We start from the raw sequence: 20,070 nt of genomic DNA on the forward strand, positions 1-20,070 counted from the left end.
TCCTTTTAACCTCACTGGATCAAAGTTAACTTTCTCTGCCCATTTGGAAATTGGTGTGAAGGCTATTTGTCACGCGTCAAGTCAGGCATACACACTAATTACAATTGTTTTACTATGAAAGAAAAATCTAATGTCACCTATAGATATAAATGGCATAAGAATGATACATTTGTATTTTTTATGTATTCAGTTTATTCAACACGACCGCCCACCTGCCCTTCATCCACACAACATTTCATGACCCTAAACCCATCTCTGCCTTGTGGATATAACCGTGGGGACTGCAGGTTGACTCAGCTTGCACATCAGTAACTGACACACACAATATTTCATGACCCTAAACTACAGGTCGACCGGTTATGATTTTTCAACGCCGATACAGATTGGAGGACAAAAAAAGCCGATACCGATTAATTGGCCGATTTTAAAAATGTATTTGTAATAACTATTACAACAATACTGAATGAACACTTATTTTAACTTAATATAATTGATCAATAAAATCAATTTAGCCTCAAATAAATAATGAAACATGTTCAATTTGGTTTAAATAATGCAAAAACAAAGTGTTGGAGAAGAAAGTAAAAGTGCAATATGTGCCATGTAAGAAAGCTAACGTTTAAGTTCCTTGCTCAGAACATGAGAACATATGAAAGCTGGTGGTTCCTTTTAACATGAGTCTTCAATATTCCCAGGTAAGAAGTTTTAGGTTTTAGTTATTATAGAACTATTTCTCTCTATACCATTTGTATTTCATATAACCTTTGACTATTGGATGTTCTTTAGTATTGCCAGTGTAACAGTATAGCTTCCGTCCCTCTCCTCACTGGGCTCGAACCAGGAACACAACGACTACAGCCACCCTCGAAGCAGCGTTACCCATGCAGAGCAAGGGGAATAACTACTCCAAGTCTCAGAGCGAGTGACCTTTGAAACTATCAGCGCGCACCCCGCTAACTAGCTAGCCATTTCACATCACATCTTTACACCAGCCTCATCTCGGGAGTTGATAGGCTTGAAGTCCTAAACAGCAGAGCTACTGGCAAAACGCACAAAAGTGCTGTTTGAATGAATGCTTATGAACCTGCTGGTGCCTACCATCGCTCAGTCAGACTGCTCTATCAAATCATACTTAATTATAACATAATAACACACAGAAATACGAGCCTTAGGTTACTAATATGGTCGAAAACAAGACGTTTATTCTTTCAGTGAAATACGGAACCGTTCCGTATTTTATCTAATGGGTGGCATCCAGAAGTCTAAATATTCCTGTTACATTGTACAACCTTCAATGTTATGTCATTATTACGTAAAATTCTGGCAAATTAGTTCGCAATGAGCCAGGCAGCCCAAACTGTTGCATATACCCTGACACTGCGTGCAATGAACGCAAGAGAAGTGACCAATTTCACCTGGTTAATATTGCCTGCTAACCTGGATTTCTTTTAGCTAAATATGCAGGTTTAAACATTTATACTTCTGTGTATTGATTTTAAGAAAGGCATTGATGTTTATGGTTAGGTACACGTTGGAGCAACGACAGTCCATTTTCACGAATGCGCACAGCATCGATTATATGCAACGCGGGACACGCTAGATAAACTAGTAATATCATCAACCATGTGTAGTTATAACTAGTGATTATGATTGATTGGTGTTTAATGCTAGCTAGCAACTTACCTTGGCTTCTTACTGCATTCGCGTAACAGGTGGGCTCCTCGTGAGGCAGGTGGTTAGAGCGTTGGACTAGTTAGCCGTAAGGTTGCAAGATTGAGTCCCCGAGCTGACAAGGTAAAAATCCGTTGTTCTGCCCCTGAACAAGACAGTTAACCCACCGTTCCTAGACCAGTTAACCAGTTAACCCACCGTTCCTAGGCCGTCATTGAAAATAAGAATGTGTTCTGAACTGACTTGAATGGTTAAATAAAAATGTGTAAAAACCTTCTTGTTTTTAACCTTTTTTTAAATTTTTTAAATCGGCAAAATCGGAGTTTACATTTACCGATTTCCGATTGTTATGAAAACTTGAAATCGGCCTTAATTAAAATTGGCCCCAATTAATCGACCAATCCGATTAATCCGTCGACTTCCACCCTAAACCCATCTGCCTTGTGGATATAACCGTGGGAACTGCAGGTTGAGTCAGCCTGCACATCACTAACTGACACAATATACAGGAAACTGCCAAAATAAAGGAAACACTAACATAAAGTTTCTTAATAGGGCGTTGGGGCACCACGAGCCACCAGAACGGCTTCAATCCACCTTGGCAAAGATTCTACAAGAGTCTGGAACTCTTGGAGGGATGCGACACCACTCTTGCACAAGAAATTCCATAGCTTTGTGTTTTGTTGATGCCGTGTGTTTTGTCAAGCGCCGTTCCAAGAATCTGGTGACTGACACACACCCCCTATGCTCCTTTGAGGCCTCTCAAAGTCAGAGCGCTTATTCTAGCCATGCCAGCCAAAATAATAGGCAATTTGTATACAGAACCCTAATCGGGTCGGGTAACATTGCAAGGAAAAACTTGTGGCCCTACTCACGGTCTCTCATTTGAGTCAAAGAACACAGCAAAGTGGAATGCATTCTTACAGGGTCTCCTAGTTCTTCCGTGTCTTGTGACTTGAGTGAAGGCCTCGTCCTCAGCAGGATGTCATCGCCACATTCATTGTCGGATCCGTTGGGGGACTCTGCTAGATCCAGGAAGTCGTCTCGCTTCTGTCCTCTGAACCTGATTTTGTCCAGCCGCTTTAGCATGTTCAACACCCCTCTCTTCAGCGGCTTTACCTTAGCATGGTGTACAGCAATCCTGAAAAGACAAAACAGACAAGGGTCAGAGGTTCCCCTTTGAAAAGCACTGAAAATGAAAGGGTGGGGTCGATAGCAAGACATTTCTTTGCACAGATGTAGTTTCTTGTAAATAAGTACCTAAACACTACGGAACACAGATGCACAAGTTAAGACAATCATTGAGTGTACCCTATTCCCTTTACAGTGCCCTGCTCAAAAGTAGTGAGCTAGAAAAGGGAATTGAGTGCCATTTGGAACACAGCCATATAGATCTAGCGGTAGATCCATCAAAGGCCCATCAGTGGTTGAGTCGTCAGCCATCATCCAGGGCCACAGCCCTTCCTGCTTAGGAAATGATCACAACCCCAGAACGAGGCGTGGAGCGAGATGGAGACTAGATGCGATCACCCTCTCACTTCAAAAATATGACTTAACGACTTGATTCATGCAAATCCTTTTGACCTAGATCTACCCCCTGAGTATATATTTGGGCAGTGAAGCTAAAAAAAAACGTTTAATTTGGTTTTATAGCCTACTCCAGTATTTTAGATTTGAGATCAAATGTTCTGTATGAGGCAACAGTGCAGAATGTCACCTTTAACTTGAGGGATTTTCATACATATCCATTCTACCATTTACAAATAAAAGCACTTTATGCATCTAGTCCCCCCCCCTCCCATTCAAAAGGTATCATAATAGCATACCCCTAAAACATGTTAATCTCTCACCATTACCAATAACAGGGGAGGTTAGCATTTAGGTCTAACTTTCTCACTCTGTATCTAGTCCCCCCCCTCTCATTTGAAGGTATAAGTATTTGGACAAATTAACTAAGTGTATTACATTAAACTTGACAGTATTTTGACCCATATTCCCAGCACGCAATGATTACATCAAGTGTGACTCTACAAACTTTTTGGATGCATTTTCAGTTTTTTATGGTTGGGAATTGTCACTTTCAAGTCACTTTCATTGTAAACAAGAATAGAAGAAAACAAATAGGTCGGGGACCTAAGCGACCGCTTATGTCTGGAGCCGGCCCTGGAAAGGGGGTGGAAAGGGGCTAGCGGAAACTTTGTGGGTGACACAATAGCTCTCACACACACACCCCTCCCCTTAGAAACAGATCTGGCATGATAACACCATGCAGCTCTCAAGGTTCCTAGCTGTGTTGTTATATGGCCTACTGCATCTTTCTATCTACAGCCTTCACGTTTTCATTCGTTTGGAGCAGAAGCAGCACGTCTCAGAGTAACAGTGAGATAGAGGAGCTGGAAAGCCTGGCGCCCATTAGATGAGAGAAAGAGAGGAGTGGAATTATACTCAAGGTTTCTCTGACAACAACACTGACTCCGGTCTCTGTGTGGGCAGAGAAACCATCAGGACCGTCATACCTCTATCCCTTTCCTTCAGCTGAAAAACAAACAAAAAAACACTTCCACCCACATGTGAACAGAGAAAGAACGCGATACACACACCTACCTGAAAGGCCTTGGCTCATTCACACTTCATTAAAATCCCACACAAACAAACCTAAATGTTGACAGAGCATCTAATGATGTGAATGGCACCAATGACACATCTACACAGCCAAGGGATCCTTCACTCTAATGTAAAATGGTGAGCATCAGAGCTCTGTGTCCTACAAGTGATGACACCATTAGAGCAGACCAAAAAGGATGACACACATGGAGGCACGGGACTTCCTATAGGATAGTTCAGGCCAGGGGAATCTGATCTGGCTCTCAAGGTGGATGTCATCTAAGCTTGTTGTGTCCTCATGTGCATCTCTAGGAAGTCCTCTGCTCACCTAATTATACACCTCTATGGTCAGTGTGTCACTAAGCCCCTGCCAATGATGATCAAGGTAGAAGTTACCCCTAACCATAGATCTAAAAATCAAATTACCATTGCCCTAATCCTAACCATGACCATTTAAGGAGTTGATTAACCTCTGACCTTAGATCAGATATTGACCACAGAACTAAACACCATCAGCTTAGTGAAGCATTTGGACAGTTGCGGGAGCAAGGCGAGGTGGTACTATAGGGTAAAGCTGTGATGTTGTTCAGAGAAGAGTGAGTTCTTCAATGGGATATTCCCAGAGAGGTCTGAAGTACTGCTTAATCATACAATCAGTCAAACATATACACAGTTAGACGACACAGACTCAAGACACACACACCTCATAAATATTCAGGCACATTGACACACAGTACTTATGACTGCACATCAGTCTATATACTCCTATGAGATCCATTGCTACTGTATGCCAGCCATGAGTGCCGTCATGTCTCACGTCAATGAGCTTCCCACCTCTGATGTGGGTCTGCTGGAAAAGAGAAGGGGCCACAGAGAGACTTGGCTCTGCTCTCCTCAATGCCTAGTGTGTGTTTGATTGAGCACTTTCTGAAAAGAGAACAGCATTCTAGGAACTGGATAGTCACTGGCATTGTTAGCAGTGATGGAAGACCCCACACTGGCATAGAAAATAGGACATTGTTGAATTCAACAGAGACATTAAATCAAACATGGTTAGGTTTAGGGTGAGAGATAGTAAAACCAATTGACAGACATTTCTGAGAATAATACCAACTAGAAACGCCCACCCGGAAACCCCCATTGGCAAGTGCTTTACACATCTCATACCCACCTGTAGGTGTTACATTTACTAGGCAGTCACCTTATATAGGTTTAGTTTCACATGAAATACACTCAACCATCCAACCCCGTCAATGTCATTCCTGGTTGCAGACCCACTGAACCTGTAGTCTACATGTGATTGTTCATTCAGAGAGTGATTTCTGAATGAATGTCAAAGTTAGGCTATATGTTGAAACGTTTTAGTGAAGGAGTGGAGCGTTCGGTCATTTTTATTACAAATTTTGTGGAATAGGGACAAACAAAAAAAACTAATTTCAACAATTAGAATTTATAAAATGACATTGGTATAGTTCTCTGAGGACACCAGAAAGCTAGCCATGCTTATTTCTCGCTCATCCAAGTTGCTGAGATTCTACTTGGTCTAGGAGTCTCACTACACTTGGTCCAAGCTCACATATTTTACAAATGGAAGCTAGGCTAAATCAGGATGACAACACACTATAGGCCTAAACTACGAGACTAATAAGGAATTCACTTTATTACAGTCGGAATCAAGGCGGAGGGCCATATTGCCTAGGTAGGCACACTGTAAATCGTTAGGTTGAAAGGAAGACTCATCATCACAATACAATGTTTGATAATGTGCTGTGATTGAGGCTATTCAGTCTATGATGGGTGATCGAATTATGACCCAAATATAAAATTACAGTAGGCTACCGAGTCTAACTAGCCACAGCTGACCCCATTATTCCATTCGCCATGTCAACTTTGCTAATAACTCTAATTAACACATAATCGGTGAGGGACAGGCACTACTAGGCCAAGATGTACTCTTAAGGAGCCATTACTCCTTAAAAGAGTCAAAGTAGAATATATATATGTCATGTTCAGAGGTAGACAGGCTCTGGCAGCCAAAAACTAAGCATGAATCGGTTCTCAATTGCGATATGGTTCTAGAAACCTAAATCCGTTTACTTTCATGTCACATTCAAATCCTTTCACAAATGCAAAATACACACTTAAGCATTGGCAGTTTGAAGCGACTCAAATCCTGTTTCTCTGCATATCCCATAAGAATCGGTTATTTTTCCCTGCAATCTAAAACAGCCAAAAAGCACATGGTGGTAGATATTTCAAGCCACATTTCAAACCAACTTCGTAGGTGGTTTGAAGTCAAATACAAATCTGATTCCTGGCCATGGGACTTTTGTTTGAACGGTCAAATCGGATTAATTTACCCGTCTGGTTCTTAGACTGTTATTTGGCATTTCTTATTGGTTTCCAAACAAACGAGTGAATGTGCTAGAAGGCTAAACAGCTAGCTAGGTTGGTAACTAAGTTGCCCATCCAAAAAGGACTTCGTTTTGAAAGTTGGATCATCTCGTCCTTTGAGGCTTTTTAAAAAAAAGTATTCTTACTGGGAAACATCCATGGCATGAGGCATCGTTTGTCACCATAGCTTACTACATCACTTCTGAAGGATGGCTGAGCTGAGCACACACTTATTATGACAACTAGCGTAGTTATTGTCAGCGGTCTGAACACACAAATCCAAATTAGGTCACTTGTCTCTTGCTGTTTGGATAGTCAGTATTCCAAAACCTATAGTGGAATTAAGGCCTTCACTGTGAACAAGGCTGTGTTGTGTACCGTTTTAACAACTTTTTTCACAGTTGCAGCCAACCGTATTTTTTTCAGTGACAACATGTTTCTTAGAGGCCTTCTGTTACATACAGGTGTTTGGGAGCATGCCAGATAGCAAATTAGAACAGGTGTCTTCTATAAACACACACAAACATGGATATGTGTCCATGTGGGGACACTGACCCCCCCCCCAACACTATAAAAAAAGTGTAAATTTAACATTGTTCACAAATGATTTATTTCTGATATGAAAGATCCGTATGCTTCCAAAACCGTACGGCAAGCGATGCATGTAATGTTCATGCCGAGCGTCTGGGGGTTTCTTAACAAACCTTCCCCGTACAGAAGACGCCTTGATCCAATGACTTGTGGAATGGAACTGAGACTTCTGCTCAAAAGGCTAAAAGGTACTGGTAAGATATGAGCCTAAAAACACCGTGATCGACGGAGTATGAAGGACCAGTGTTGTGTTGCTTCGCGACTGTAACAAAGCGCGTAAGCAACAGTAGGTGTTGGCCCGCTGTGACATAATGTAACAAGTCCGTTAGGTTAGTCTCAGTTTCCCACCAGTCTTTTTTTTTCGATGCAACGTTCATTTGTTTATTTGTACTGGCCAATTTCTATTTCCCAATTAAATTGTAATCTTCGTAAATGAGACTACGCACAGTAGACCTTGCGCTCCATTAAATAATAATGAATTACCCAACTAAAAGCCAACATACACACCACACGTAAATACTTGAGCTAGGCTACTTTGCATGGACATTATTTATATTTAAAAATATCAAGTTTTCTTACCCAGCCCGTAAATCGTAGCAAAGTTTCATTAACACTGAGAATTGCCTTTGAATGTATCCAGTAGCGTACACCTGCTCACAACCGCCAAGACACAAGCTGTTTATTGAGCCTCAGCCCCGCCATCACAATCCGCTCTTTTGTAAACCAGAGCAACGATTTACATCCCGCTGCAGCCTTGATTAGTTTTGTAGAAATGCCAACTCCCCCCCCCCCCTAAGAGAGAATAGCATAGACTATCTCATTCAGTACCGTTTGAAACCAGTCTCTCTCGCTTGTTGATTTCATAGCTCTCACACACAAGACCAGGACATTTCGTCATGTCAGCAGACGTCCTTTCTTAAAGGGGCCGCTTATGGAGTTTCAAAGTTATCAACAAGCCTGCCCTTGCTGTTGTTGTACCTCTCACTATGTGTTCGTCTGCTTTCATAATGCCCATCAGCATCCTCTGTTGGCTGACAGTAATTTTAACGATGTAGGCCTACCAAAAGTATTGCATGTGTACAGTTGATGTCATATATTATTGGGACAGTTCTCTCATGTAATACAGGTGATAATTAAATATTGCATACATACATACATTGAATTAATTTACATTTGCACATATATAAACATTATTTATATATAAACTGCAACAAAACCATTTTTTAATTAAATAACCAAACAGTTGGCAAGTGTTTTCGGAATACAAACCTTTGCATGTGTCCACTCAGATGAGCAAGGCAGAAATCTAAACATCAGAAATGAGCTCCAAAACAATGTATAAGCTGTTTGTCCTGTATTGCAGTTGTCGCAAAAACTAATGTAGACTAGTCAACATGCAATTGTCACCATACAATGAATGGTCTTCTATATACTCTCCAGCAGCTGAAAGTAATTTGTTATATTGTACAGGCTGACACTTAGAACCCTGTGTCTGTCTGTCGTCAGTCTGTTGTGAGACAAGGTCTGTGACTCAGTGATGAGACTGTTGATACACTTCATGGCCAAAAGTACACAACATGACCAAAAGTATGTGGACACCTGCTCGTCAAACATCTCATTCCAAAATCATGAGCATTAATGGCTGCTATAACAGCCTCCACTCTTTTGGGAAGGTTTTCCACTAGATGTTGGAATATTGCTGCGTGGGCTTGCTTCCATTCAGCCACAAGAGCATTAAGTGAGGTCGGGCACTGATGTTGGGTGATTAGGCCTGGGTCGCAGTCTCGTTTCAATTCACCTCAAAGGTGTCCGATGGGGTTGAAGTCAGGGCTCTGTGCAGGCCAATCAAGTTCTTCCACAACGATCTCGACAAACCATTTCTGTATGGACCTTGCTGTGTGCACGGGGGCATTGTCATGCTGAAACAGGAAAGGGCCTTCTCCAAACTGTTGCCACAAAGTTGGAAGCACAGAATGGTCTAGAATGTCATTGTATGCTTTAGCGTTAAGATTTCCATTCACTGGAACTAAGGGGCCAAGCCCGAACCATGAAAAAGAGCCCCAGACCATTATTCCTCCTCATAACACTACAGTGGGCACTATGCATTGGGGTAGGTAGCATTCTCCTGGCATCCGCCAAACCCAGATTTGTCCAGATGGTGAAGTATAATTCATCACTTCAAAGATCGCGTTTCCACTGCTCCAGAGTCCGATGGTGGTCAGCTTTACCCCACTCCAGCCGACGCTTGGCATTGCGCATGGTGATCTTAGGCTTGTGTGCAGCTGCTCGGCCATGAACAGCATTTCATGAAGCTCCCGACTAACAGTTCTTGTGCTGACTCGGCAGTCCAGTTCGGTGAGCTTGTTTGGCCTACCACTTCGCGGCTGAGCCGCTGTTGCTCCTAGACGTTTCCACTTCACAGTAACATCACTTACAGTTAACCGGGGCAGCTCTAGCAGGACAGAAACTGACATCCTATGACGGTGCCACATTGAAAGTCACTGAGCTCTTCAGTAAGGCCATTCTACTGCCAATGTTTGTCTATGGCGATTGCATGGCTGTGTGCTTGATTTTATACACCTGTCAGCAACGGTGAGGCTGAAATAGCCAAATTCACTAATTTGAAGGGTTGTCCACATACACTCTATATACAAAAGTATGTGGACACCTCTTCAGTAGGCATATAGACTTACACTGGGGCATGTTCAGCAGGATGCAATGTTTTGGAATGTTCAGATAGTAATATGCTATGTAGAACAAACATGCCTCTCTGACATGTATACTGAACAATAATATGAACTCAACATGCAAGAATTTCAATGTTTTTGTTTTCAATGAGTTACAGTTCATATAAGGAAATCAGTCAATGGAAATAAAAAAATGAGGCCCTAATCTATGGATTTCACATGACTGGGCACCCACTCACCCACTGGGGAGCCAGAACCAGCCAATCAGAATGAGCTTTTCCCTACTAATGGGCTTTATTACAGAAATAAATACTCCTCAGTATTTCTTTCCTCAGCTGTCAGGGTGGCTGGTCTCAGACGATCCCGCAGGTGAAGAATCCAGATGTGGAGGTCCTGTGTTGGCATGGTTACACGTGGTCTGCGGTTGTGAGGCCGGTTGGACGTACTGCCAAATTCTCTAAACTCTTTTGGAGGTGGCTTATGCTAGAGAAATTAACATTCAATTCTCTGGCAACAGTTTTGGTGGACATTCTTGCAGTCAGCATGCCAATTGCACGCTCCCTTAAAACTTGAGTCATCTGTAACATTGTGTTGTGTGACAAAACTGTACATTTTAGAGTGGCCTTTGCAAGGTGCACCTGTGTAATGATCATGCTGTTTAATACGTTTCTTGATATGCCACACCTGTCAGGTGGATGGATTATCTTGGCAAATGATAAATACTCAGTGACAGGGATGTACAGATTTGAGATAAATAAACTGTTTTGCGTATGGAACATTTCTGGGATCTTTTATTTCACCACATGTAACATGGGACTTTTGTTCAGTGTTTTGGCCCAGTCCAAAACCAGCTTCCTTCTGTCGCTTGTCTGTCCTGTAAACCTAGATCTGAGAATGGAGGGCTAGGTGGAGCTGCTGTAATATTCATGCTTTCATGATATGGCTTGCATCCATCTGATCCATTCAGACCAACAAAGTGGTCTAGGAGAAGAGGGTTTGATTTTGGACTAGGCAGAAGTCTGGTCTCCCTCTCTCTCATCCTACCCAATCTCTCTCTCTCCACTCTCTCTCTTTACTCTCTCTCCCTCTCTTTTAATGTCCTCCACGAGGTGATGCTCACTTAACAAACATGAAACAGATGGACCCCACTAAAATGTCACTGAGCTGTTCGTCATTGCACTGGATGAGCAAAGCAAGCACTGTTTTGCAATTCAAGCATCTTACAGTAAAACCAATCAGATAAAATGCCAGGTCATCCTCTCACAACACTATCGTACATTGTTAAGTAATACAGCAGCATGCAAGATTAAGAGGAAAATTTTAATCAAGAATTAAAAACTTCAATCACCACTGTGCATATGCGTTGTGTTACGTAAGTCCACTGAGACCATATTTGAGGTAATTCAATGACCGTCTTACAATATTGTAACACATTTTATTTGACACAATATCGCAGTGCTATGACATAAAATCCTGATCCCAAATTTCTCATTGGACATGTTACTGTAGCAGGAGGTATGTTTTGTGGAAACTCAATTATTTTATACCATGGTTTTACAGTAAGTAATCCCTACTCTATTTCTGTCCTAAACACAACTCTCTCTCTTTTATTTATTTATATATATACTGTATATATTATATATATATATATCAGAGCTGTGGGGCTGAGGCGCCCAAATCCTCCCTCCATGTTATTAAGAAAAGTCCTAATCCCAATTGAGCGTTTTCTAGAGCATTCATTGCACATTCTTACGCAATCACGACTACCACACTTTGAGTCAATTATAGAACAGCTTGGAGGGGTTGGTGCTGCTTTAATGATGTAAACACACAATTGTATGAGGGGAAATGAGATTAGACATTTTGTAAGAGATAGAAAGGAGATCAGATATGAATTGATATGCATGTCAATTGTAAAAATAAACTTTACGTCCATTACCTGGACGTAAAGTGACCCCAGCCGTTGATAATGATATTTGATATATCGATATCCTATTTCTATATCTGATGAGTTGACATTCATTTCACTTAACACATTGTGAATTTTACAACAATTCGAATGAGTTGTGTGTTTCTTTTAGACTCATCTTGGGCTGACATTTTTGATAGACATGTAATTCTCTCTCAGACAAGGTGAGAATTCCCTGTCAAGAAGATAACTTACACGAGCTACTGGGGAATCCATGCCCGCCTACTTTTTCTTTCTCTTCTACCCCAGTAGCTGGATGCCGCTCTGGTTTGGTGGAAGTGTCGCCGCCACGATGGGTCTCTCCGCAGCCGACTGGCCGGTACTTTGCAGGGATCCCAACCCAAAAGGGTCTCCAAGATGGCGTGGCAGTTTGTCTTGTCCTGTCCCGTGTGTATATATTTTTTCCTTCGTATATATTTTTAATATTTTTAACCTCAGTTTCAACATACTCTCCTGCAACCCGCCTTACCCAATGTGGTATGGATCTGCTATTTTCTATATTTTAGAACCGGAACACCAAACAGAAGCTAGCCAGCTAACTAGCTAGTAGTCAGTTAGCCACTGCTAGCGGTCATCAGCTAACCTTAGCCCGGTCAAGTCCTGCCAGTCTGAACAGCGCGATTCAACCCAGAGCATATCGGACCGCTTTTTCTCCACATCTCCGGATTCCTACCGCAAGCTCTAAACCTTTTCACCTGGATCATCACAGCTAGCTAGCTGCTATCCGAGTAGCTACCCCCTGGCTAACGTCTCTGTCCAGAAGCAAGCACCAGTGAGCCTGGAACTAGCCTCGTGCTAGGCCCATCTCCCGGCTAGCTGAAGAGGTCCATCAGCCACTTCTTGGGCTACAATACATTTATATTTTGCCAATTGGCCTGGACCCCTTTTACTGCCGACACGGAGCTCCGCCGATCCATCACAACTGGTCTACCGACATAAACCGCCCGAGGGGTATCAACAGGCTCCTCCGTCGCGACGTCCCCTGAAGGCCCATACGCTAGCCTGCTAGCAGCAGCACGCTAGCTGTCTAGAGCATATTGGACTGTTAGCTGAAGAGGACCATCAGCCAATTTCTTGGGCTACAATACCTATTTTGCCAATTGGCCTGGACCCTTTTACTGCCTACACGGAGCCCTGCCGATCCAACACGACTGGTCTGCTGACGTAACCATCCGAGGGGGCTACATCAGACTCTTCCGTCGCAACGTCCCCCAAAGACCCTTCTGCTAGCCCCGGACTGCTAGCTGTCTGAATCGTCGTGTCTCCAGCTCTCCTAGCTACCCACTGGTCCCTATGATCACTCGGCTACACGTGCCTCTCCTTAATGTCAATATGCCTTGTTCATTGCTGTTTTGGTTAGTGATTGTTGTCTTATTTCACTGTAGAGCCACCAGCCCTGCTCAATATGCCTTAGCTAGCCCTTTGTTTCACCTCCCACACATGCGGTGTCCTCACCTGGTTTAATTGATGTCTCTAGAGACAAAACCTCTCTCATTGTCATTCAATGCCTAGGCTTACCTCCACTGTATTCACATCCCACCATACCATTGTCTGTACATTACGCCTTGAATCTATTCTTCCGTGCCCAGAAACCTGCTCCTTTTAATCTCTGTTCCTAACGCACTAGACGACCAGTTCTTATAGCCTTTAGCCGTACCCTTATCCTATTCCTCCTCTGTTCCTCTGGTGATGTAGAGGTTCATCCAGGCACTGCAGTGCCTAGCTCCACTCCCATTCCCCAGGCACTATCATTTGTTAACTTCTGTAACTGTAAAAGTCTTGGTTTCATGTATGTTAACATTAGACGCCTCCTCCCTAAGTTTGTTTTATTCACTACTTTAGCACACTCTGCCAACCCGGATGTCCTAGCCGTGTCTGAATCCTGGCTTAGGAAGGCCACCAAAAATTTCCATCCCTAACTATAACATTTTCCGAAAAGATAGAACTGCCAAAGGGGGAGGAGTTGCAATCTACTGCAGAGTTCTGTCTTACTTTCCAGGTCTGTGCCCAAACAATTTGAGCTTCTACTTTTAAAAATCCACCTTTCCAAAAACAAGTCTCTCACCGTTGCCGCTTGTTATAGACCACATTCTGCCCCCAGCTGTGCCCTGGACCCCATATGTGAATTGCCCCCCATCTATCTTCAGAGCTCGTACTATTAGGTGACCTAAACTAGGACATACTTAACACCCCGGCCGTCCTACAATCTAAGCTAGATGCCCTCAATCTCACACAAATGTATCAATGAACCTACCAGGTCCAACTCCAAATCCGTAAACACGGGCACCCTCATAGATATCATTCTGACCAACCTGCCCTCTATATACACCTCTGCTGTCTTCAACCAGGATCTCAGCGATCACTGCCTTATTGCCTGCGTCTGTAATGGGTCTGCGGTCAAACGACCGCCCCTCATCACTGTCAAACGCTCCCTAAAACACTTCAGAGAGCAGGCCTTTCTAATCGACCTGGCCCGGGTATCCTAGAAGGATATTGACCTCATTCCGTCAGTAGAGGATGCCTGGATATTCTTTAAAAGTGCTTTCCTCACCATCTTAAATAAGCATGCCCCATTCATAAAAAAAAAAAACAAGAACAGATATAGCCCTCTCCAGACCTGACTGCCCTTGACCAGCAGAAAAACATCCTGTGGCGTACTGCATTAGCATCGAATAGACCCCGCGATATGCAACTTTTCAGGGACGTTTTTCAGGGAATTTAGGAATCAATACACAGGCAGTTTTTCAAACAGAAATTTGCATCCTGTAGCACAAACTCCCAAAATATCTGGGACACTGTAAAGTCCATGGAGAATAAGAGCACTTCCTCCCAGCTGCCCACTGCACTGAGACTAGGAAACACTGTCCCCACCGATAAATCCACAATAATTGAGAATTTCAATAAGCATTTTTCTATGGCTGGCCATGCTTTCCACCTGGCTACCCCAACCCCGATCAACAGCACTGCACCCCCCACAGCAACTTGCCCAAGCCTCCCCATTTCTCCATCACCCAAATCCAGATAGTTGATGTTCTGAAAGCGTTGCAAAATCTGGACCCCTACAAATCAGCTGGGCTAGACAATATGGACCCTCTCTTTCTAAAATTATCCGCCAAAATTGTTGCAACCCCTATTACTAGCCTATTCAACTCCCTTTCGTATCGTTTGAGATCCCCAAAGATTGGAAAACTGCCGTGGTCTTCCCCCTCTTCAAAGGGGGAGACACTCCAGACCCAAACTGTTACAGACCTATATCTATCCTACCCTGCCTTTCTAAGGTCTTCGAAAACCAAGTTAACAAACAGATCACCGACCATTTCGAATCCCACCGTACCTTTTCCGCTATGGAATCTGGGTCCTGAGCTGGTCATGGGTGTACCTCAGCCACGCTCAAGGTCCTAAACCATATCATAACCGCCATTGATAAAAGACAATACTGCGCAGCCGTATTCATCGACCTGGCCAAGGCTTTCGACTCTGTCAATCACCACATTCTTATCGACAGACTCAACAGCCTTGGTTTCTCAAATGACTGCCTTGCCTGGTTCACCAACTACTTCTCAAACAGAGTTCCGCGTGTCAAATAGGAGGGCCTGTTGTCTGGACCTCTGGCAGTCTCTATGGGGCTATCACAGGGTTCATTTCTCGGGCCAACTCTTTTCTCTGTATACATCAATGATGTCGCTCTTGCTGCTGGTGATTCTCTGATCCACCTCTATGCAGACGACACCATTCTGTATACTTCTGGCACTTCTTTGGACACTGTGTTAACTAACCTCCAGACGAGATTCAATGCCATACAACTCTCCTTCCATGGGCTCCAACTGCTCATAAATGCAAGTAAAACTAAATTCATGCTCTTCCACCGATCGCTGCCCGAACCTGCCCTCCCGTCCAGCATCGCTACTCTGGAATGTTCAGACTTAGAACATGTGGACAGTTACAAATACCTGTGTCTTGTTAGACTGTAAACTCTCCTTCCTGTAAACTCTCCTAGCCACTATTTCGCAAAAAATAATCCTTCACTCATGCTGCCAAACATAGCCTCGTAAAACTGACTATCTTACCGATCCTTGATTTTGGCGATGTCATTTACAAAATAGCCTCCAAAACTCTACTCAGCAAATTGGATGCAGTCTATCACAGTGCCATCCATTTTGTCACCCAAAGCCCCATATACTACCCACCACTGTGGCCTGTATGCTCTCATTGGCTGACCCTCGCTTTATGTTCGTCACCAAACCCACTGCTCCAGGTCATCTATAAGTCTTTGCTTGGTAAAGCCCCGCCTTATCTCAGCTCACTGGTCACCATAGCAGCACCCACCCGTAGCACGCGCTCCAGCAGGTATATTTCACTGGTCACCCCCAAAGCCAATTCCTCCTTCGGCTGCCTTTCCTTCCAGTTCTCTGCTGCCAATGACTGGAACGAATTGCAAAAATCACTGAAGCTGGAGACTCATACTGTATCCCTCTCACTAACTTTAAGCACCAGCTGTCAGAGCAGCTCACATATCACTGCACCTGTATATAGCCCATCTGTAAATAGCCCATCCAACTACCGCATCCCAATATTGTTATTTATTTTTTGCTCCTTTGTACCCCAGTATCTCTACCAGTATCTCTACTACATTCATCTTCTGCACATCTATCACTCCAGTGTTTAATTGCTAAATTAGAATGACTTGCCACTACGGCCTATTTATTGCCTTACCTCCTGAGGTACCTGTTCCTTCGTCCTCTGTTCCGTTTCCCTCTCCGGTGGCTTCTAGCTCGGGTTCAGATCCTCAGAGCTCCCCACTTCATCAGACCGCGAGGCCAAGACTACAGCTGGCTTGGGTCCATCGGGCCCCACCACTCTTCGGTCCTCGAGGAGTTTCCGAAACCGCTCGAGGCAAAAGAACGGACAGACCTCCTCAGCCATTGCACCAGCTGTCATCATCGGCAGCTCTATGGTAAGAAACATCTTGGTTCCTGTGGTAAAAACCCTGTGCTATCCTGGAGAATGAGTACAGGACATTACAAGGCTGCTTCTGACCGTTCTACGACAGCTGCTGGGAGCTGACACTGTCGACTGTCGATAGTCCATGTGGGGTCAAACGACATTAGGAGGGCCAACTGCTGAAAATTGATTTCAAAGAACTGATTATAGCTCTGAAAGATTCCAGAAAGTTGGCCAATTATTTGTCACATGCCCCGAATACAACAGGTGTAGGTAGACCTTACAGTGAAAGGCTTAGTTACAAGCCCTTAACCAACAATGCAGTTTTAAGAAAAATGTGTTAAGTAAAAAATAGATAAGTAAAAAATAAGAAGTAAAAGTAACAAATAATTAAAGGGCAGCAGAGAAATAACATATAGCGAGGCTATACACAGGGGGTACTGGTACAGAGTCAATGTGGAGGCTATATACAGGGGGTACAGGTACAGAGTCAATGTGGAGGTTATATACAGGGGGTACAGGTGCAGAGTCAATGTGGAGGCTATATACAGGGGGTACTGGTACAGAGTCAATGTGAAGGCTATATACAGGGGGTACTGGTACAGAGTCATTGTGGTGGCTATATACAGGGGGTACTGGTACAGAGTCAATTTGGAAGCTATATACAGGGGGTACAGGTACAGAGTCAATGTGGAGGCTATATACAGGGGGTACTGGTACAGAGTCAATGTGGAGGTTATATACAGGGGGTACTGGTACAGAGTCAATGTGGAGGCTATATACAGGGGGTACTGGTACCGAGTCAATGTGGAGGCTATATACAGGGGGTACAGGTACAGAGTCAATGTGGAGGCTATATACAGGGGGTACTGGTACAGAGTCAATTTGGAGGCTATATACAGGGGGTACTGGTACAGAGTCAATGTGGAGGCTATATACAGGGGGTACTGGTACAGAGTCATTGTGGAGGCTATATACAGGGGGTACTGGTACAGAGTCAATGTGGAGGCTATATACAGGGGGTACTGGTACAGAGTCAATGTGGAGGTTATATACAGGGGGTACTGGTACAGAGTCAATGTCACCGGTTAGTTGAGGTACTTGAGGTAATATGTACATGTAGGTAGTGACTATGTAGGTAGTGACTATGCATAGATATTAAACAGAGAATAGCAGCAGCGTAAAAGGGTGGTGGGGGGCAATGCAAATTGTCTGGGTAGCCATTTGATTAGCTGTTCAGGAGTCTTATGGCTTGGAGGTAGAAGCTGTTGAGAACCTTTTGGACCTAGACTTGGTGCTCCGGTTCCACTTGCCATGCCGTAGCAGAGAGAACAGTCTATGATTAGAATGGCTGGAGTTTTTGACAATTTTTAGAGTGTCATCAGCAAAGCATCCCCACACCATCACACCTCCTCCACGCTTCACGGTGGGAACCACACATGTGGAGATCCTCCGTTCACCTACTCTTCGTCTCACAAAGACAAGGCGGTTAGAACAAACAATTTGGACTCATCAGGCCAAAGAACATATTTCCACCGGTATACTGTCCATTGCTGATGTTCCTTGGCCCAAGCAAGACTCTTCTTCTTATTGGAGTCCTTTAGTAGTGGTTTCTTTGCAGCAATTTGACCATGAAGGCCTGATTCACAGTCTCTAATGGACAGTTGATGTTGAGATGTGTCTTTTACTTGAACTCTATGCAATCTGAGGCTGGTAACTCGAATTAACTTAACTCTGGTTCTTCCTTTTCTGTGGCGATCTTCATGAGAGCCAGTTTCATCATAGCACATTATGTTTTTTGCGACTGCATTTGAAGAAACGTTCAAAGTTGAGTGCTGAAGCGCGTATTGCTTAAAAATTGTCTGTCTGTTACAGCACTCACTACGAAGTTCCAAACTGCCACTGGAAGCAACATCAGCACAATAACTGTTCGTTGGGAGCTTCATGAAATGGGTTTCCATGGCCAAGCACCCACACACGGCTGGGAGGGGGTGTAAAGCTCGCCACCGTTGGATCACACTTCACCATCTGGTAATCCTATGGACGAATCTGGGTTTGGTGGATGCCAGGAGAATGCTACCTTCCCAAATGCATAGTGCCAACTGTAAAGTTTGGTGGAGGAGGAATAATGTCCTGGGGCTGTTTTTCATATGGTTCGGGCTATGCACCTTCGTTCCAGTGAAGGGAAATAATACTGCTCCAGCATACAATGATATTCTAGACGATGCTTCCAACTTTGTGGCAACAGTTTGGAGGAAGTCCTTCTCTGTTTCAGCATGACAATGCCCTCGTCCACAAACCGAGGTCCATACTTAGACGGTTTGTCGAAATCAGTGTGGAAGAACTTGACTGGTCTGCACAAAGATTTTGGAATGAGATATTCGAGGAGAACGTGTCCACATACTTTTGGTCATGTAATGTAACTGCCTTAATGTTGCTGTACCCCAGGAAGAGTAGCTGCTGCCTTGGCAACCTTAATGGATGTAAATACATTGTAAGATGTCAAGAGGCTGGTGTGCAGAGATGGTTGAGTTTAGATCAGGGGTGTCCAACTCCGCATTCGGGCTTCAACGAGGTCGAGTCCCTGCCTATCTTCTGAAAACACCTGAAACAGTACCTCGTCAAAGAGCATCTTAAATGACCCCCCCCCCCCCCCCAAAAAAAAATATAATCCTGAACCAACACAATGTCACTGACTGTTTAGCTTTAATTTCCGTGATTTAGAGAGATGGATACAGTCAGAAATGGTATAAATGTATCTCCATTCTAGACACTTTCCATTTGGTCTTTTTTTATATCTTGTTTTAGCTCAAACCACCTGTGGGCCAGATTGATCCCCCTCGCGTATGTTTGACACGCCTCACTTAGAGGCGGCAGGGGTGACACCCCTCGAAAGAGGTGGCAGGGGTGACACCCCTCGAAAGAGGCGGCAGGGGTGACACCCCTCGAAAGAGGCGGCAGGGGTGACACCCCTCGAAAGAGGCGGCAGGGGTGACACCCCTCGAAAGAGGCGGCAGGGGTGACACCCCTCGAAAGAGGCGGCAGGGGTGACACCCCTCGAAAGAGGCGGCAGGGGTGACTTTTTACATTTCAGTGACACTAACTGTGCGTGTGTTTGCGTGTGTGTAGTCTAGACTTCACACACGCCAGAGAAAATCCTAAAAGGGAGCCCTTAGTCCAGATTTAAGACAAGTAGAGCATACCAAGAGGTAT

General features: G+C 43.9%; 1 protein-coding gene across 3 annotated transcripts in view; it reads right to left on the bottom strand.

Moving 5' to 3' along the window:
* The window catches only part of gramd4a (GRAM domain containing 4a), a 71,091-nt gene extending 62,944 nt beyond the window's left edge, over nucleotides 1-8,147 (bottom strand). The window contains exons 1-2 of one of the 3 annotated variants that reach the window (XM_065008131.1): nucleotides 8,089-8,147; nucleotides 2,596-2,812 (exon numbers count right to left, since the gene is read on the bottom strand). In XM_065008131.1, the coding sequence (XP_064864203.1) occupies nucleotides 2,596-2,760 (165 nt within the window). In that variant the 5' untranslated portion in view covers nucleotides 2,761-2,812; nucleotides 8,089-8,147. The other 2 variants (XM_029630029.2, XM_029630030.2) reach the window with 2 other exon arrangements.
* Between the last annotated feature and the right edge of the window lie 11,923 nt (nucleotides 8,148-20,070).

Source organism: Oncorhynchus nerka, linkage group LG23, assembly GCF_034236695.1.
Source record: "Oncorhynchus nerka isolate Pitt River linkage group LG23, Oner_Uvic_2.0, whole genome shotgun sequence".
NCBI lineage: Eukaryota > Metazoa > Chordata > Actinopteri > Salmoniformes > Salmonidae > Oncorhynchus > Oncorhynchus nerka.